At 41.0% G+C, this 21,921-nt stretch overlaps 1 protein-coding gene across 1 annotated transcript in view; it reads right to left on the bottom strand.

Annotated features, from left to right (window-relative positions):
- The window catches only part of MRPS6 (mitochondrial ribosomal protein S6), a 63,836-nt gene extending 42,857 nt beyond the window's left edge, over nt 1-20,979 (bottom strand). The window contains exon 1 of the mRNA XM_065877020.1: nt 20,935-20,979. Coding sequence (XP_065733092.1) covers nt 20,935-20,979 — 45 coding nt within the window. The remainder of the gene's footprint in view (nt 1-20,934) is intronic.
- Between the last annotated feature and the right edge of the window lie 942 nt (nt 20,980-21,921).

The raw sequence follows: 21,921 nt of genomic DNA, 5'->3' as shown, positions 1-21,921 counted from the left end.
CCACCTCTTTTCCAAATAGACCACAGTACTAAACACTTAACAACAACCCTCTTACTGGTAAGGAAAAGAGCTGGAAATAATGCTTAAAGATAAACATGCTACCGAATTAGGTAATTAGGTCTAATTAATAATGCTGCCACGTAGAAATGTCTTAAACCCATCTTTATGCCTTTTTAAGCATAAAGCACTACAACAATTACACCAAAAAAAAACTGACTAAAAGCCAGTGTCAATAATGACTGGCATGAGTAGAACTGCCACACACAAAAACATAAAATACACTAAAAGTTGGTATTTGTATCACTTCATACTTGCCAAAACCTGAAGCTGCTTGTATTTCTATGACTACTTTCTCTGACCCCCAAATGTTCAAGTTATTAAAAAAAATACTTGGACATTATTTAGGAAGAATTACCTAAATTTTTAATAAAATCTAATCAGGTGACTAATAAATATTAATTATTTAAAAGGGTACCTGTAACATTTCAGTATAAGGGTTAGGTCCTCAATTACAAAGAAAACTGTAGTTGGCAATTAGGAGATCCCTGCCTCCAACAGAGCTCCCACCGCCATCCAACATCCAAGCCATACCCTTGCCATTTTGTTCCAACTTACACACAGATAAGCCTAGCTCACTGGTCAGAACGGCCATTTCAAGTGTCTCTCTTCTCAACAGCAATACTTGACTATCTGTCTCCTCAAGAAGGGACAAACACCCAGAGTGTTTTTATTTTTGTTTGGAGGGAAGGTGGAAGCAGGTATGTGTTGTAGTGGCTGCTGCAGCAGCCTATTTGTTCAAAGAACAGAGTGCTCAGAAACAAAACAAGCCCTTCCTTCTCCAATCACTAGGAAGCACTGCTAAAATAAACAACACTGCTTCCCTTTGTCAAATATGATGCAAGTAAGATATCTAAGCCATATTCTGCTCCCTGATGAATGCTTACACTGGTCTAACCCCTAACTTCCCTAGGACAGCTGGCAGGTAAGCTAGAGAGAAAAAATATTGGGCCCACAGGAGAGGCAGCAGGACGACGCCAAACACTAGCTCAAGGCCGAGTTCTCAACTCTTTCTGCCCCCTCAGATCCTTCAAAAGCCACTGCCAACAGTCCCCATCTCACTGGATACCATATCAGTCTGTGGACAGATTTAAGATTTTTCCAACTTAAACAAAAAACATCCAGAGACCAGCACCTAGTAAAGACTGGAAAAGGAAACAAAAACAAAAACAGATCAAATTAGTTTACAGAAAGATATAAAATACTATAATACAATGCAGCCAAATTTCACATTCTAGTCATTAAGAGAGACTGTCACAGGCTTTCAGGAGATAAACTGTGCAATGCTTAAAAAATGGTTCCAAATAAAATATACAAGTTTTGCATATTTTTTCTCACTCTTTTAAAGAAGTAAACATTTCTACAACAAAAATATAACAAACACTATCCAGAGTTCCTTTATTGTTAGAAAGAATATACATGGAAAAATTTTTTCTCCAGCTAAAACGAAATTTTTTAATTTATGTTTTTATATTTCTAGGACTAAGCTGGTTTACGGTTCAGATAAATCCCGTAAGTGAGAAAGGTGGGACAAGTAATAAAGTAGGTATAGTAATGATAAGTATGTGGGTTGGCTCCTTGGTAGTGCATTTTTAAGAAAATGATTATTCCTATAATGAGAGTAATAGACGTAGAATGTATAAAGAAACGGTCCCCTAGTTATGATGGCCAGTGTAAGAAATTTAGCTGATCTCAATCAAACACAAGGGTGTTGTGAAACTGAGAGACTCTCCCCAACAGGAGGGGGTTTCTGTCTCAGAAAGCAGTGTTTTGTTGATAGTTCCGCACAAAATTAAAATACAATCTTGGTACATGAAAGTACTATTTCATTTACTCGGATGAATGAAATTACAGTTAAAGAATTAATCCAAATAAAGAAGTGTACACAAATATTTGCTGTGTTTGAACTAGAAAGAGTAAAATAGGTAAGACCAAATGTAAATCAGCTATTAAACCCCTTCAGGTAATATAATCAAAACATAATTAGTTATGACCAAATCTAACATCTCTCTTCTGTTATCTAGGAAAAACATATAGTTTATCTTCCAAACTAGGAAGCTATTCTGGGACATTCTGTAAAATCCAGGATGTATGGTCACTCTTAAAAGAAAGTCATCTGCCATAAAAACCAAACAAAGAACAAGAAAAACAAACCTTAAAGCCATCAGGGCTGCAAGTCATAATAAACTCAATGAGGCTAGTGAACTACCAAAGAGTAGAACAAAGTGACCCTCAAAGTGACCAAACCACCTTTTTAGCTTTGGGGTCAATTTAAAAACCAAACATTCAAAAGGACAATCTGAATAGGCACAGCCCACTACTGTCAACAGCAGGCTTGCCAAGTCTTGCTCATTTTGATCCAATGGAAAATATTCCCTTTACTAACTAGTAATTTAAGGGGTACAGAATACACCGACACATCTGAAAACCTACATGTGTAGGTGGCATGGTCAAGCAAGCAGACAAGCTTTGAAGGGCTGGGGGTCCAAGCTCTGTCACTTCCTAACTGCAGTATCTTAGGCAAGTAACAATCTCTATGAGCCTCAACTGTCTCATCTGTAAAATGAAAGCACCACGCAGCTCCTAATGGTTTAATAAGGAATAAGTAACACCTAGAAAGTGTGTTGCCCAGTGCCACAGGCAGGTGCTCAGTAAACGTCACTTCACTGTCTACAACTTGCATAGACTAGAAGTGGTGATATCGGCGCCTTTCAAATTAAACTGTCAACGATACCCCAGGTGTTTTAAAAGCCTCATAAAAGTTTATAGATAAAAAGAACTAAATAAAATAATGTATTAAATACGCAGTTCTCTCACAAATATTTTAAACAGGCTCCCAACCACCTCAACTATTAGCTCCTATCTACATCACTTCATTCAAGTTAAATACAAAAAAACTCACTAAATTTATATAAAATTCTACTTATGGACTTTTCAGACACATTTTCACTTTTGTTATCTTGATTCAAAGTCCAGCAAAGCAAACTCCTCTAGTGGAATAGGTTACTGGCGCTTGGTATATACATACTCATAACAGGGCCTTCCTCAACCCCTGCTTAACTTTAAAATTGTAGAGCTTGGCTATGATAGCAGTTTATCAGTGACACCAAAAGGAAAATGAGTGTTTCTAATACAACAGATATGAATTCCAGCCAATTTTAAATTACAAGTGGAGCTGAAGACATGTAATCATATAACAGTCCCTAAAACATTTAAGGAGCTTGCCCTTAAATTTCTTTGGCAAAACATTTCTACTATACCTACAATCTTGCTATTCAAGTTTTTGGAAGTATGTAAGAAATGTATGAAACCGTGATTGAACTCAAATGGCATTCAAACTATATTCTGAGGGTTCCTAGATGGGACATGGGGGTGTCCCATCACAGGGGTGGGAGGTGAGGCAGAGTGAACAGGGATCTAAGCCCCCCTCCAGCAACCCTCTACCAACCAGAACGGCTCTACTTTTAGCAAATTATTGGGGGTGGGGGCTTAGGAGGGATGGTTTCCCATGTAAGTAAGCCATTTCTTCAAATAAAATCTTATTCACCTAGAAAAGTTCATAAATCACCAAATTTATCATTTCATCCATATACACACATCCCCCAAGATACAGTCATTTTAATTTGCTTCTAAGAATGTAGACGTGTGGCTCACCAGGGGTCTTTTGGGTTTTGTTTATTTTTCAAAAGAAGTCTCAGCAATGAAGACCTTTTGGGTATGGGGGTAAATTTGAAACTACCACTGGTTTCAATATTTATGTAGATGATACCAGAACATGTGTACGGAGCAAACTCCAATAACCTATATTTTTTGAGAGAAATGAAAATGTAAAGTAACGGAGTAGAAGAGCCTATGATACCATATCATGTAATCCCAATGACTAAGCATTTTGTGTTAACTTTTTATGGGAAGAATTCAAGAGGCTCAGCACTATTTGCTTGCAAACGACTAGTTATCATAAATGAGTTATAAATAATGGAGATAAAAAATAACTACCTGGCACTAAGTCCTAACACCTTGTAGGTACTGTGCCTAGAGTGCTGTATGCATTACTTTAATCCTCACAACAATTATGGGATAAGTACAATTATTATGATCATTTTACACACAAAACTGAAGCCAATGAAGCAGTATAACACCCCAGGATAGGAAAGAGGAGGAAGAGAGCAGAGCATGAAGGCTGGACCAAGGCTGGACCTTGGGGTCATTTAGTCCAAGAGACTGCCTGCGATGTAGAGAGGGACATTCAAGGAGATGGTTTCATTTCATTAAAGTTATTAAAAAGTAAACAGCACTACCCAGGGTTGGAACACTGAAAGGAGGTATGGAATGAGTACACCGAGCAGGGCAAAGCTGGGGATAGCTGGCATGAACCAATGGGCAAGAGTCTGTTCAGTTTAGGCTCTTTTTTTCTTCTGCTGCTTTTACATATTAGGAAACTTGCAGCTCTGCCAGGATACAGTTATTTGTGTTTACATCTGGATTTGCCTCCCATCTAGGTTTAAATTGCTTCTTTCCTTAATCACTATGCAATACTATCTTTCATGAAAAGGACATTGATTAATAGAAACAAACAATATCAATCAAAGATCATTCAATATCACCCATGTTCAAAAATTTTGAGTTTGCAGAGAAAACAACTGAGATGTATATATAACAAATGTTAACGAAAGTGACTGCAAAGAGTGTACAGGATAAAATCCAACTGAAGTATTTATGTATGATCATTTGTGATGAATATATGTATGAAGAAAATGAAGAGATTCAAAACAAAAAGTAGTCCTAGGCACAGGCTTCTCATATAAGTAAAAACACACAGGGCAGGAAATTTGGCTAGAAGATCAAGGCTCAACCAGCTTCTCACTCTCCAAGTCCAAGGCTTTTGCCTCCATTCTCTTTTTCAGTGTTAGAAATAAAAAATTAAGTCTCAAAGTCTATTCTACATCCAACCTTGTTACCACAGGCTATATGAATCTCAGCCTTCCTTCATCTGCTAACTCTTACATCCTTAAGACATTAGGTTAAAAGAACTGGCTATATGACCTATAGATATGAGTTCTCATAGCAAAATCTATGGACCACTGTCCTTACTGAATGAAGAGTTTGTAACCACCTACCCTTTTCCTTGGGAGTATGAATAATTCGGCTCACCCCCTTAAAGCTGTTCCACTCTCAATCTTCCCCACCTCAGAAAATGGCGACTCCATCCTTACTATTGCTCAAGCCAAAAATTATCAGTCATCCCTGAAGGTTTGCTCACTTTCTCTCTCAACCCACTCATAATCAATCCATTAGCAAAATCTGTTAGCTTTCTCTCAAAAACTATATCCAGAATCAGACCACTCAGAATCTCAACCACTAGCACCCTGCCCCAAATCACCATTCCATCTCATCCAGTTAACTGCCCTAGCCTCTTGACCTGTCTCCAAGCTCTGGCCCTTGGCCCACTACAGGGCATTAACACAGCAAGCAGTCACCTCTTCACTCACGATGCACAAAGTACCAAACATGCCTCGGGACCTTGACACTAGCTGTTCCCTATGCAGGACACATTCTGCACCCCCAGATTTTCACAAGACTTGCTCTCTTCTCATTGTCTTTGCTTAAAAGTAACTTCCTAACCATCTCAATCTCTCCTTATCCTGCTTTATTTTTTTCCACAGGACTCAACACCTTCTAACATACTATACAACTTCCTCATATTTACTGTCACCTCACTACCAAAATGTAAATTCCATGAGGGTAGAGACCCTAGTCTCTGATGCTCACTGATGTGGGTCTGTGTCTAGAACACCATCTTGCACACTGCAGGTGCTCAAATGTTTAAATAAATGAATCAAATATTAATGACTAAACACCTGATCAAGAGTGTTAAACTGGGCTTCCCTGGTGGCGCAGTGGTTGAGAGTCCACCTGCCGATGCAGGGGACGCGGGTTCGTGCCCCGGTCCGGGAGGATCCCATGTGCCGTGGAGAGGATAGGCCCATGAGCCACGGCCGCTGAGCCTGCGCGTCCGGAGCCTGTGCTCCGCAACGGGAGAGGCCAAACAGTGAGAGGCCCGCGTACCGCAAAAAAAAAAAAAAAAAAGTGTTAAACTTCCAACACTCTGTACAATTATCAACAGTGGGGTTTTTTTAAAGCAGAAAGAGAAGGCAGATTAAAAGGCCAAGAAGAAGTAAAGCATTTCCTCCCCTACCAAAGTATTTGCAATCTCAAACAGTAGAATGACAACAAGACAAATCAGACTAGGCAAGCATGCTGCCCTTTGTTCAGATAAAAATCTCAAAGGGCCGTGACATAGTAAAAACCTGTACCTGGAGCCACCATCTCATCCTACCTACCTACCTACTTCCCTTCATTGTACTAACTCCATTTCAGAATGTGTTCCAGATTTTACCTCTTCGATTGTCAACATCCATTTCACAGTGTGCAGTGATATATGCTTCGTGTATTATGGTTGTTTCCATGCAGTCAAAAAGGACAGCCTGGTGTGGGCAAGCAGCACTTCCCTCAGCTCACTCTATACAAATTCAAGCATCCTGCTGATGTCAACGCATGAAGAACCTCTCCCATCTCTGCCTCTCCATTACACTTGAAGAATTAAATGAAAAAGTTACTTTAATAACTAGCGCTTACCCCAACATGAGTGCCAGGCACCATTTTTAAGCTACATGTACAGGACCATTTAATCCTCACAAAATCCCCAAGAGGTAGGCATAATTACCCCCAAATTTACATATGAGAAAATTGAGGACATATTACAGAATTACTAAGGAAGTCCAGAACCATCCTCTGTAAAGATGAAGAATGTATCCTTTTACAACTCTCCCCAGGAAGGTATACATAAAAAAGTGGAAATAAACACAGGGCAGAAAAAAATCTGCTCACCGATACAGAAGGAATGATGCAATCTGAGAATCACCTTTTGTAATCCCTAATGAAGTAATGTCCCTAGGCAATGATTACAATGGATGCTAGAACCCTTAGGTGAAAGAAAGTTTGATGGGAACTTCAGAATGGGTGCATGAAGCTGTCAACACCTACACCCATCAAGAATTAATCTTATTTCTAAAGGCAGACATGAATGCTATACCCAGGAACACTTGCAAAAACATCAAGTAAATACAACCTGTGGATGCTTGGATTCAGATTCAAGCAAATCAACTGTAGAGAAGCAACTGAGACAATTCAGGGCATCTGAATATGGATATTACATGTTAAGGAATTGTAGTGAGGTAGCATAAAGGCACTGTGGTTTTTTGTTTTTGTTTTTTAAGCCCTTACCTTTTAGATACATGATAAATATTTATAGGAGAAATTTTATATCTGCATTTGCTTTAAAGTACTCCAGCAATAACTGATTCTGAATCATCAATAAATGCTAAATCCAGTGGAAGACTGCTGGAGAAAAGAATATTGAGTCTCAATCAAGTTTGTCACTCCATAAATCACTTAATAATTACTGAAGGAAAAAAGGTACATTTATAATGGAACAATCTGGTGGATATCATCTAAACCAAATAATTGTTTGACATCCCCAACAGTGGGACAAACTGACATCCCTATGTAACATTCCTGCCAACAATGTTTAACCTAATCTCTAATCATGAGAAAGCAGCTAGACAAATTCAAATCGAGGGATTCTCCAGACCAAAGGGCCTGGACTCTTCAAAGTGACACTGTCCTTAATGACAAAGGCTTGAGAACTGCTCTAGATCAAAAAGACTAAACAACAACCAAATACATGAGCCTTGACTGAATAACGGACTGAAGAACTAAAGGATAACACTGGAATAACAAGGTAAATTAGAACACAAATTCAACATTCTATAACTGTATTGTACTGATGTCAAATCTGAGTGTAATGGTCATGCTATGGTTAGGAAGAAAGTCCTTATTCTTAAGAAAGGCATGTCAACAATGCCTGCAGCTCTCAAATGATAAAAAAAGAGCCAATATGGCAAATTAGTGATCTAGGTGAAAAGCATACAGGTGTTAACTGAATGGTTCTTATACTGGTAACTCTTCTAAAGGTTTAAAATTTTAAGATAAATATAAAATACTCCAGCAAAAAAAATAAATAAATAAAGGGAAGGGGTGGTGGAGATAAAGCAAGAGTGGTAAATGGTGACAACTGCTGAAACTGGGTGATGGGTACAACACGGAGATTCGATAAACGAGTCACCTTTACGTATGCTCGAGTCCACATCTTAATTCTCACTTCTATAAAATGGGAAAAACATGTACCTCAAGCCAACTTCATCAAGATAGATTACTAGATAAAAGTCCTGTGGGAAAAAAGTAAGCATTAAACTGTCATATGCTGTCAATTCTTTCAGGAAAGCTTGAAGACGACCTATAAAATAAAAGCCTGCTGAATTGAATGCCATGTTAATATAACCACTCCAAGACCTCTGCACTCATCCCTGCTCTTCTGCCCCCAGTTAATGGCCATGGCTCGCTCCCTCACTTTAGTCTCAGCGTTGCCTGAGCACTATAACAAAAATATAAGGCCACATTTGTCCCCTTATCCTGCTGTTTCTCTTCACAGCATTTGCTAGTTTGTCTCCCTCATTAGAATGTAAGCCCTATGAAAGCTGGAACTTTGTCCTACAGTTTAACCCTCTATTCCCCAAACACATGGTAGTGCTGGCACCTACTAGGCACTCAAAACAGGTATCCTTCAGTCTAAAGGGACTTTATAGCTCTAATACCAGTACAGTGTACACTGTTTTCTACAGATGCAGTGATCAAAAGTATAGCTTCTAGTTTGAGACTGCCTTTAGGATCCTGACTTGGCCCCTTACTGAGCTGTGTGGTCCCGGGTACCTTTCTGCTTCAGTTTTTTCATGTGTAAAATGGAGATCACACTATCTAACCCTTAAGATGGCTGAATATTCAAGGGGCGGAGGGAATACACACACACACACATATGTAACACACACACACACACACACACACACACACACACCCTGCTTAAACCAGCCACTAAGAATTAGGTATTACAAACCATAAGATTTACAGTTCTCGGACATCCAACCAGGTCAACTTGGTGGTTTACCGTCATGTTTTCTGTTCTCATCCTACTTGGCTCCAATTTTATGTTCCTAGAAGAACAGAGGCCAAGAAGTTTCTCATTTTTCCATGAGACTGAGGCCAGAAAATGTAAACACAAGAGTCTTCCTGGTAGACCAGATTCTAATTCTCCCAGGAGGCCAAGTCATAAAATAGAAGATCCTGAAATTGGGATGTTTCCTCAGGCAGATACTTTTGGTTAGAAAATTTTAAAACCTTCTCCAAGGTTTAGGGAATACAGGATTTTCAAGAAGTAAACAATAGGACCATGAACAGGATAACTTTAACAGAATTTGGAAGGACTGGAAGAAATTATGCCCTGAACTGAACCTAAGAAGTGAACATAAAACTGAGGCATGGTTTTGTAGATTACAAATGCAGCTGGATTTTTCTCTTACATTTCAAAGATAGAACTAGTAGACTGGTATAAAAATCCAGAAAAAAAAGATCAGAAGTGCTTTCCTTGGATGTCAGAAGGTAGGAGATGTTGAAATTATAAGTAGCTTCCAATTATTTCATCCTAATCAGATAAAATATTTAATAAAGGAAATGATATTAGAAGGAATTTCTTTTCTCCACTTTAATCTCCTTAAACTGAATTTGCACAAAATCCTGGCCCTCAGTCTATACATAAGAATGGCATTCCTGAGACCAATCATGCTACTAGAGTCTGGCGGACTAAAGATCATCCCTGATGGAAACTCAGTGTCTAAGGTTTTCAAGGTAGTATACTTCACAAAACTGCTTTCTCATGTAACTGCCAATAAAACAGAAGGCAAGCAGTATACCAGCACAAAAGAATGACAATCAAAACAACCTACTACTGGGTCATATATTTACTTAATAATGGCTGAAGCAATTTTTTTAAAAGGACACTTAAGTACACCTTCCCTGCAACATACGCCTGGCAACGACCTTACCCCAAAATTTCGCTTTTTATTCAGCAGCAGAAACTCACCTTGAATCCGAATCAAAACCAGTATTGAACAATGTCTTATATTCATAATTTGCACACAGGACACCTGAGCAACTCTAAACAGGACAGGTACCTGGGACTTTGGTCCTCCATCCTTCTAATACAAACAAAGACTACACATGGGTTCCCACACGAGGACCTTCCCAGCACCTGAAATCCAAGCTCAGCTATGACCTGACCACCACACAGTCAATGTGCTCTCATACTGAAGTACATCCACAGCAATCTGGTTGTTACAGCTGCACGTGGGTTTCTACACCTGACAAAATTAAAGCATTATAATAGGCAAGGTAGGTGTCAAGGAGACACTGAAGTCTAAACAAAGACAAAACCAGGAATTTTTTTTTTTTTTTGGCCACGCCACATGGCTTGTGGGATCTTACTTAGTTCCCTGACCAGGGATCGAACCCTCGCCCTCAGCAGTGAAAGCACGGAGTCCTAACCACTGGACTGCCAGGGAATTCAGAACCAGGAATTCTTGATGCTAGGACAGAAGCAGGGAAATGCCACTTTATGAGCACTGAGAGCTCCAGGTTGAGGTTTTAAGTCCCTACCTTCACTTGCAATTCCATTTTTAAGCTCTCATCCACATCAACCTCTACTGAAATGTTCCCAAAGTGGGTAAGGATTCCCCTAACTAGGGCACTGTAATCATAATAAAAATGATGGGGGAGAGGGATGGGAACAAATCAACTGTATCCTGGACTTGAAAGGTAGGGAAGAACTAACTGGACCTGAGTTTATTTGCACTTTTGCTGTTATGTATCTGGAGTGAGAGTGGGGAAGTAATAAAGACAAAAAGGGCAAGTTAGTCAAGGTAATGACTTGGCTTTCATTCCATGGAAACATGAAGCCTGGCCAAAAATTATAATATTGTATCATCCTCTTGTTCTATCCTCTGACTAGAAGAGCACCTAATTTTTTTCATAGTAATACTATATTCCAAGGATCATGTGTCATATAAGCTAATGTGAATTTCATAGATATACCCTGAGCAAAAAAATGTCACTTTCTAGATAAAGCAGTCTTTTCCAGGAAGCAGTATTTCAAACCTGGAAGGCTTTAGTACAGTGGGTGTAAACCATGCTTAAAATAAGCAATCACCCAGACATCTAAAGAAAAAGTGGACTATGGATACCAATTTCTGACAGTTCACACTAAGTCAACGCCTCAGTCTTTGTACAGCTCTCTGAAGTCTGTACGTACACTTAGCCTAAATGGGCATACATAATCCACGAGTCCAGAACTAGAAACTGATACTACTTTTAAGACATGAACATGTCTGCCATTTACTAATTATTAGTCCTACTGTAAATCAATGACCAATTAACAAGATGGGTTCTGTCAATGTGTGAGCAGCAATTTTTGTAACCTAAATGCTAAAAGAGTTCTAAAGGCAATTAAGGATGTCTTTAAAGAACATCTCAAGCCCATCATCTAAATCAGAGATTACAAGATGGCAGCCATACCTGACCAACAGATACATTTCCTTAGGTCCATGGTGCTTAAATATTTTTAGTTGCGACATCTTAAAAATCAGACTTCCTGTAAAATCTGGATTTCTGGCTAATAGGATAGAAAAGGACAAGCTGGCAAAACCTGGCCCACACTCCCCATGGCAATAATAGACTGTAGTGGTAAGCACCAGCACCACAAGCATGTGTGCACCCACACACACGTACAGACACACACACGTACAGACACACACACGTACAGATACACACACACACACACACACCCCTACCTTCCCCCCACCCCTAGCAGCTCTACCATTTTACCACGGGCCCACCTAACTCCTTTCAGTCTTGAATTACAACACTCCAAACTATGACAAAATAAGGCTGATTCATACTTACCCAGTTTTTAAAACACCGTAGTCAAAAGAATTCAACATATAACCTTTCTATTTCTCAGGCGACTTTGTTGAACAGCTTTCATTAACTCATGAATATATTTACACTTCACACTGCCATCTCCAAACACAATGAAAATGATTTCAAAGTTAGCAGCATTACTATTCGATCTTCTTGGTCACATTCTTGTTTCTTCATCCACTATTATACACTCACACACACACATATTTCTCAACCCTGCTTCATACAGCACCCAATATTTCATTATGCAGCTTCAGAGTAAAATAATCAGGTAGAAAAAAAGTCACAAATTAAGTCTGAAACAAAGTTGGACTTAAAAAACTGACAGTTAAGTACATATCAGTACAATATGTGCATTCTCTTGTAAATGGTCTTATTTTTGACTTGGATCACAGGTACCCCTGGCTTACAAGACAATTATTTAAAAATCAATCAAGCGTGTTAATGAATGTTAACATGTTAATGTTAATGAAACATATACATTCCAGCAACATATGCTATGATGTTTAAAAAATAAAATAATACTGTTGTATTTTAATTCCTTTATCATAAGAAAAAAATCTGTACCAATAGGAGTGGGAAAAAATCTCTCAAAATCAACAATTAAAAGGAAAGATGTAGTTTTATAATACATTGCTCCATCGAAAATGAAAAGTAAAATACTAACTGAAGATATCATGTAGCAGCAGAAATCAATTAGGCTATGATCTATCTGCTCCATGTGTTGATTTTACTGAAAAAGGGTCATCCCTAAAGATTTAGCAATTGGCAATTAGCAATCAAACATTTACTGAAGATTAAAATACTAAGTTTTCCCTCCACCTGCCTCAAATCACCTGGACACTTAGCCTATCTAAAGTAATTCTTCTCTTTAGATTGTTCCCTGTTCTTCACTTTTCCCAACCTTCTCACTTAAAGAACACATTAAACCTAAGTACTAGTTATACAAGGTCAGATGAGAGAGATGAACACAAAGCCCACTTGCAAACAGTTTAGTTGTTGATGAGGAACCCCACTGCACTCAGACTGGGAAAGGCCAGTAGCTACTGAATAAACGCTGCACATCTGTCTGACAGAGAGGCCGTTCCAAGCAGTGGAGTTCATTCATGGGCTCCCTCACACACACATTCTACGTTTCACGGATGCAGAAGCTAGACCCTGCTTAATTAGCATGCAAGCTATTATGCAGTATGGCTCATGTTCACTAATACAAAAATTTCTGAGCAAGTACTATATTCCAGGTTTGATTCAGTCTTGGATTCTGGTAGCTTACACATAACAAAATTTATCTTTTGGAGTCTCTGCATTAAGAAAGTGGGAATAATGGAAAACTACACAATAAAGTTTGATAACTTGCCTGAGATCACAAAGCTACTTTAATGACATACTGAACACCTACTACCTCTAAGGTCGTGTTACCATTTTATCTTCAAAGACTCTCCAACTGAGGGATCACTCCCATCTTACAGACAGAAATGAGGATCCAAGAGGGTTAAGACTCCTAGGATGTAGGTGCCAGGAACCAAAACCAGGTTCATTGTTGCTAAAGCTCTTCCTGCTGTCCCAGTGTCAGTTCTTTGTTTATTCCAACATAACACAACCAGGATCTTCATTTCGGATCTTAATTTCTTCCATTCATTTAGAAAACAAAAATCGGAGCACTTATTGAAGCAAAAGCCTTTGTATCCAAAACAATCATATACAAAAGTAGTAAGTAAAAAAGGGATTAAGGATAAAATAGGAAATCAAAAAATCATACATACATAACATTTTATCTACTTTCACACATAAACGTATTTGCCAATCTTAATATGGGGTCAAGCACTTGGAGAACGGGATTGATGATGTGGAGCTCCTTGCTGACCGAAGTTCCTGCTGCTTGATCTAAACTGTATCTATAAATGCATCATCTACAATCTCCATTCCAGTTTCATTAAAGTGGAAAGCTTTAGGAAATCTTTAAAGCAGTCTACATACAGAATCATCCTGGATTATTGCTATTCTTCCTCCAAAACTTTGTTATTACAGCCATATCTAATTCTACAACCGTTATTTTAGTGACTCACCTTTATCAAGTTTTTCCAAAGAATCCAACTTGGTTTTCAGGAAAAAAAAAAAAGTTTGCATTCATTTCATCAGTTTACATATTTAAATTATTATAAAAGCAAGATTACCTGCCATGAAAGAGTCTTGGAAACCAACACAACTTCTGATAAGCATACAACTCTCTCAGTGCAAAGTGCACTGACTTGAAAGCAACTTACTAGCACAAGAGGTCAGCAGCATGCTATCTCACATTCAAGAACTTTTAGACAGATAGAAGAGGAATCCCCATAAGGCAGCTAAGTGAACATCAACCTTGTGTGCAAAGCAGAGCAGAGGACAGAAATGAAACAGACCTGACCCTCAAGAACATGTAACCTACCAAAGGAGATATGAAACATTCACCAATTAACTGTAATACTAAGTAGAAAGTGGTCCATGTGATAAGACACAGAAACACACCACGCAAGTCCAAAGGAAATATTATACTCATAACAGTGCAGGTCCTCAATATTTGTTTCATGTACCACATGAGTTAAAATGAACTTGAAGCATGTTTTCATGGAGATGATGGGGTAATACAGGAGGGCATTCCAAGAAAAGCAGTGTGACACAGGCACCGAAGGAAATAAAAGGGAATGGTATTTATAGGGATCTACAGCAATTCTCTTTACTTAGTACTATACGAAATGGAGAATGAAAGAAATTGAGAGATGAGGTTAAAAAAAAAGATTGGAGTCATATCACAGGTGGCCTTGGATGCCAGACTTTATTAGGAATATCTTTGAAAAAGAGCACATTTCTGAATGTGCTGTAATTTGGCAATGGTGTTGACACAATCAACTGATATGGGACGGTAATGATGTAATCAAAAAGACATCATTATACAATGCTTTGTGACAATGGTTTGTGTTATTTCCTTAAAAATGCATCCCAATTTAATTCTTTCAAAGTATCTCAAGAACTTATATTCTTGCACTCCAAAAAGCATATTTACAGGCATTGATTATCCTCCCCCCCAGCAATATGTTAGAGAGACCACCTAAGAAACTGCAAGAATCCAAGCAAGAAACATAAGTAGTTCAGCTAGGGCAGAGAAGAGACTATATGGGATTGAGACTGAAGGAACAAAGAGTTGGATTGGTTCAGCCACATGTGATAGAAAACAGAAGCTACAAACAGAAATAAGCTGGACAAGTTTTGGGGTAGGCAACTCATTAAGTTTGAACCACATTGAGTTTGCAGACCCAAGGGAACATCCAGGAGGCTATAACCAGCACAGAAGAGTACAAAATGCCAGAGTTCTTGACTTGTTACCAAAAAAAAAAAAGGCAAACCATATGAAGGTCAAACCACATGAAGGCAAAGGTACAGTATATAAAGAGGAGGGAAAGGAAGGAATCAAAGCAGAAATCTCAGAAAACAGCACCGTAAGAAGCTAAGAGAAATGGTGAACCTAGGAAATTATGTGTCTGTAAATAAGGGATCAGCAATTTTTTTGTAAAGGACCAGATAATAAATATAAACAAATGAATAGGGTTATGTTCCAAAACACCTGCATTTATGGACTCTGATATTTGAACTTCATATAACTTTCATAAAATACTCTGAATTTTTTCCCAACTATTTAAAAATGTAAAATCCTTCCTTAAGCTCACAGACCATACAAATGCAGGTGACAGGTTGGATTTGGCCTGTGAACCATATAGTTTGCCAACTCCTGCTCTAAGTACAACAAGGATAACAGGACTGGATTAACTGTCTTTTTCCGAATTTCTGAGGGTAGTTTTTCCTTTAGATAAATTGAGAACTTACCAAATATTCATTACATTTGAATGATTTCTTTAAATCTGACTAATTCCTTAAATTTGATTCCCCTAAGAGATTAACTACATGTGTTGGTAACATTCCTTGTTGGTTTAGAACTGCCTTCCACTAAAAAGATGTATTCCTCATCTTGAACAGACAAATTCTACCTGAACTACAAATACAGTGAAGATACTAGATGAAAAACATTACTTCAGAATTTCCTCAATGCTTTCACACTTAGTTTTCTTTAAAGTGATTTTATAATCTAAAGGTGAGAAGATTCAATAGCAGTCTGCATCTGAAACATGTAGATTCTAAAAAGCAACAAACATCTGTACTGAATGTGTGAGTCACGAATAACCAAAGAATTTAGTGCAGAATGTCAAACTTCTGACAAGCAGTCTTCATACATACAAACCATGTCTGGTGAGGAAGGATTCCTTACCCCCAAGCCACTCCTTGTACCTTAGCTGTAAGCTCAGGGGCAGGAACAGGACTCCTTCTTCAATCACTTGCTGCGGTAATAAGCTGTAACCCAAGAAAACTTTAGTACCAAGTGAAAGTACAACATTGCCCACAAGGCTCAAGTCTTTCGTTACTGGATAACTATTTTAAGTTGCCTGATTTCAAGTAGACAAAACACAAAGGGTGATTATTAAAGATACAAGCTAAGCTGTTAAGGGAGGGCTCACAGAAGGAAAAAGAGACTAACTTAGCCATCTGACAACTGGAACAAATATTTTTCCATTTGAACTTCTGTCTGCCACCAACTGACAACAAAAGTATCACTAGGTCCTAGTTATCAAATGTTGCCAAGCAAGCCAAGCTACAATGACCTAAGGTTGGCCAGTTCCATACTTGAGTTCATTATTAGACCCTATGCCTACAAAAAGTATCTAAAATGCAAACATTTTGTAGCAATTACTTTCACAAGATCCTAAACTTGGGACACAACTCTAGAGTACACAACTTTTGCCAGGTTTTCTAACCCAAAAGGCTTGACTGAGGAGAAACAGAAGAGACTCTTCACTGCATTATCAGAAAACCTACTGCTTTGCACAGTTTTAGGAATATCACTACACTCCTATTTCTAAACTTATAAACCCAAGTCATAAATTAAACTCAGTACATCGTAAAACTCTTTACTTACAAAGAACTAATTCAATGTTATCGTAAAATTTAAACTATAATCTGATTTTCAATGAAATTAAAAATGAAGGATATTAAACATAAAATAACTTGTGAAATCTCTTTTAATGAAAAAGAATTTGATTTCCAAAGTAGCTATCTACTTTTATTCTTATTTGAAAAACTATGCCAGAGGATATATAAATGCTATTTTATTGTACATACCTATATTCACTTAGAATTAAATTAATTATTATTTAAACCATTAACCTTTAATTCTTCATGTAAAAATTCCTAAGTAGCAATGAGAAGACTTCAGGAAAAAATATTTTCCCAGGGCTTTCACAACTCTAAATATGCCAATTGTGATCATCCTCTGGGCAAACGTGCTAAGACATGATAAAGTGTTCCTAAACTAAGTAACCAAAATATATAAATGTCCTGCATAGATCTTTTTTTAACCTCAAAATTCCTCTTCCTGAGCCTATCCCAAACGTAAAAATTTTCTACGAAGTTCACACAGCTTTTCAACACAGTGTGTGGCTTTAAAATTCAAAAATTGTCTTTCCAATCTATCTTTTACCTAGCTGAAATGAAATACCAATGTGTTAAATCAAATTTCAAAGTGAAATCAAAGGACAAGCCATTTCTCAAACTCTCAGGGGACCTCAGAACTCAGTGTCATGTCTCACCTACCAAATGCATGACCCCTCCTCCTCTATCTACCTAAACATTCCCACTGCAAGAGGTCAGGGTAGAGGTGAAGAGATAACTCACCATCTCACAGGCAATTCGTTACTTTTTCAGTTGTTAGAAAAGGTTTTCCATATGCTGAATTGAGACTGCCTGGAACCCTGCAGCTTGTGATCTTTCTTCTACAGCTATGTCCTTCCATACTACAGCCTTGAAAACCGTGTTTGCCAGAAAGGAATAAAACTCTTACGATGCTGACCAATGACAAGACTTTTCAATACCTTTTTATTCTGGAGACACTTCTACCTAACAATCTACAACTGGTCTAAGCAACCACCTTTTCAAATGGCTTTAGTCACCTTTAAAAGTCTGGTTTCACAACATCCATTACTCTACCGCATCAACTTTCAGAATTAACCACATTTATCTACTTTTCACGCTAAATTAAAAACAGGGGGAATACAGAAAGACAACTTTACATACACACGTTTTAATAAAATTCAAGCTAAATGGTACCTGCAAATCAACTTCTTGGGAGGGCTGGTATCTACATTCGTTAGTACACAAACTTGAAAGCGCAACACAAGCAGCGATTCATTATAATGGACTTCCAATTGCAAACTGAGAAAAAGAACTGAAACTTCTAAGTGACTAACACACAATTGTACGTAGTTCAATAAAGATTCATTCTATATACTACACCCTGAAATCTTCCAGTGGGGACTCCCACAAGAGTCTGTGCTACAATGCAGTGAGTCTTTAACACAAGAAATGCTGTGAGAGCCTCAACACAGTACCTGCATCTAAAATGTTAAATCTCTTCTATGCTCAGTTTTCACCCTAAAGAGAGGAGGAATGCTCTTCAGGCCTACAGAGTACCACAAAAAAGAAACAGGAAAACCTCTCTGGGAATCCAAGAAAAGACTGCAACTTCCACATCTTTTACAAGAGTTGTCTAACATAGAATATTTCCTCAATTCCAAGATACATAAATGATCTGAGGAAGGTGCGAAAGGAAAATAAGTCATCAAGGGGTACACCCTAAGAGGTATACATTTCAGAATCTAAAAATATAAAAGATATGCGTCTTAAAGTTGAGGAGTTACATAGAATAGGCTACCTGCAAGCGGAACTGCAAACCACTGCATATTAGAAGGAAGGCTTCCCCAAAGCCTGTCAGAGATATACAAGCTCATGGTGGCATTTTTCATTCATTTCCCCCAAAGTATGGATCTTATTTTAGGATCCAATTTCCCCAAATGGAAAGCAAGCAAAACTGTTCAAAACCAGTAAGTCTTTGTGTTTGTTACCCATTGACAACCTACTCAAAAACAGGTTTTATGAACAATACAAAAAGAGAAATTTTTTGTTGTTTAATCTTACTTTATTTAGGTCAAGGATCTCTTCAACACAACTTCATCATTGTTACAATGTCCTTATCTGTAGCCATGGAGGCCTCCGCCTCCAGGGAGGAGTTCACCTTGATTATTTGCAAAGGGCCCCTGCCCAACCTCGCCAGGATTTCAAGGAAGGTTAATTGAATTATTATTTTAAATACACTGTACTATGTGGCTTATCTAAACTGGAGTAAAAAATGTATGATCCACACCAAAGACTGTGAATCCTGGTTGTTACAGGATACAAAAAAAAAGGAACACAGAGGAAATACATTTAACTAACATACTTGAAGCTCTGTTAACAAATGTACAGCACTTGGCAGCTATGCTAAAGACAAAGAAGAGTTCTGAATTTTCATTCCAAAGGTTTATGGAATGAACAAATACTATGTCTATACGTTGACTCAAATACATTGACTGTTTAATGATACGTGTTTTCTCCCTAAAACAAGGTGAAACAAAAGAAATTTCAGTATCTCCATTTCCCAGGTTCTGATAGCTCCTAAAACGCATAACTTAAAGGGAGGACTTAAACTGCCACATGATTTTAAATGTTTCCTTTTTAATACTGTGCTTTTCTTTTCTTCATTGTTCCCATTCTCTTTAAGCAGTGTATTTCAGTATAGAGGAAAGACGGCCAAGAAAGGGGCAATACTCAGGAGGCTAAACAATGCAATCTTACCCTCCCCCAAATTCAGGGAGAACAAGCTTGGGGACACAATGGCATGCCTGACCAGACTCTCCAGACCTGATCGAGAGACACTGGTGTCTTTTCCACTTTACAGTGTGCAAAGAACGGAACGATTTTCTAATGCTCTGTGATTGGCAGCGTTTCAAAAGCGCTTGGACCAAGACCCCAGGCTTAACTTCCTAACAGCTCCTTTTCGAAACTGACCCAAAACATGGAATGTGCCCAAGTCTCTGGCGCTGTAGGAAGCTATCTTCCCAAAGTTCGAACATCGAATTATTATCATTTTTATTATTATACCTAGAAGGGAAGGGGGGAGAGGAAAAAAAGCACACACCACACTCTACGTTACCGAATTCACGGAAGAATGGGGATTTCGGCGACGGCTTGAGGAGTACCTGACCCAGAACAGAGAACGAAGAGCTGCCTCCGGGCCGCGGGTCCCTGTCCTCGGCCACAGCGTTACCTGGAGTGAACGGACTGCAGGATCGCTTAACATCCCTCCAAACCTGAAATCCTCTACCTCAAGAGCAATCAAAAGCAGAGGGAGCCAAATTTCTTCCGGAAGGCGCAAAAAAGGCCACAACTTGGATGAATGAAACTGGGCTAAGGGCACCCGGAGCAGGGCTGTCGCTGAAGTCAGAAAACGAGAAGTCAAAGATTTTTTTTTTGACGTGAGAGCCGGTTCTACGCGACCGTGGTCCAGACAATCGCACAAACACGCTTTGGAGAAGGTTTTATTGAGCGCGGACGGTTCCGGGGCGGCCGGCGGAGGCGAGGCGGAGGCGGGTGGGCGGCGGAGCTGGGCCGGAGCGGGCGGCAGCGGCGGGGCCGGCGACGAGGCAGCTTCGCGACGGCGGGCGCGGGACCCGGGCCGGGGCCGGGCGCTGGCGCGTGTCCTCCCGCGGACCTTCCACTGGACTCCCGCGGGCCGCCCCGCCCCCCGTCCCCCGCCCGCCCGCCAGACCGCCCGGCGGCCGCGTGCGAGGCACACCCTCCCGCGGCCGCGCGCACGCGGCCTCGCCGGGCCGGCCGGCCCCACGCGCCCCCTCAGCGCGGACGCCCGCCGCCCGCAGCCCGCGGCCCCGGCCCCCTCCGGCCGCGCGGGGAGGGCGGGGAGGGCGGGGGGCGGCGGCCTAGCGGCTGCGAGGGCGCCCGCGCGGGAAGGCGGGTTCTGAGGGGAAGGTCACTTACCCGCTGCATGGCTTTCAGGATCAAAGCCAGCTCGTAGCGGGGCATGCCCGAACACACAGCTCTCGGCTCCGAACCGAGCCGGCTCCCGGGACGCAGGAGGGCGGGGACCGCGCAGACCGGACAGGATGCTGCGCCGGAAGGCTCCCAGGCGGCGAAAGCACGCTCCGGCCGAGCGAGCCCGGGCTTTAAGGCTCTGGCAGCTGCGCAGACGGGCCGCCACGCCCCCTCAGCGAGCCACGCCCCCGCAGGCCAAGCCACGCCCCCTCTGTGAGGCGGCTGCGCCGCCCCCCTCCGCAGCCGCGGTCCCCGCCGGCACCCCCCCCCCCCCACCCTGGCCCCGCAGGTGCTGCGCCGGGGGAGGCACCGCGGGTTCGCCCGGGAACCTCCAGCGCCAGCCGCACGCCCCCTCCGACCCTGCCGCCGCCGCTGCCGCCGCGCTTGCTACGTACAGTTCTCGAACCAGCTGGAACTTTCCATGCCTTCCGTCTCATCCTGGGCGGCGGGCGAGCCTGCGCCCCCGTGTGCGCGTGCGCTGCGGTGCGGTCTGGCCCGTGCGCGCGCCCCTACCCCGCGACTTATCGGCGTGAGGGGCCTGTTCCGTGGCTGCGCTGCTCCGTGCGGGATCTCGGCCGGACCAGGGGCTCTCTCCGCCCCCGGCCGCGCACCCGGGTTCCGGAACGTTCCCGCTTCTGTCTGCGTCCTCCACCCGCACTCCGCGGGGGATACAGGGGCTGGGGGGCCGGCTACCCCTCGCGCCCTTGCCCACAGCTCTCCGTTCCAGTGCGGCTGCTGGCGCGGCTTTCCGGGGCCCCTTCTGCGGCGAAGTGGGCGCCAGGCGCTGGCAGTGGGCCGCCGGGTTCGGATCGTGCCCGTCCCTCGCCGGCTGCCTGACCTTGGGCAGGCTCCTACAAAAAGGGGATGCGAAGGGCACCTACTTCCCAGGGCTGTGATGCCTCTGAGTGAGTTGATGCTCTTAAGCCGCTGAGA

This window comes from Phocoena phocoena, chromosome 4 (assembly GCF_963924675.1).
Source record: "Phocoena phocoena chromosome 4, mPhoPho1.1, whole genome shotgun sequence".
Taxonomy (NCBI): Eukaryota; Metazoa; Chordata; class Mammalia; order Artiodactyla; family Phocoenidae; genus Phocoena; species Phocoena phocoena.
The sequence above is the reverse complement of the archived record's forward strand: the minus strand, read 5'-3'. Positions and strand labels throughout refer to the sequence as shown.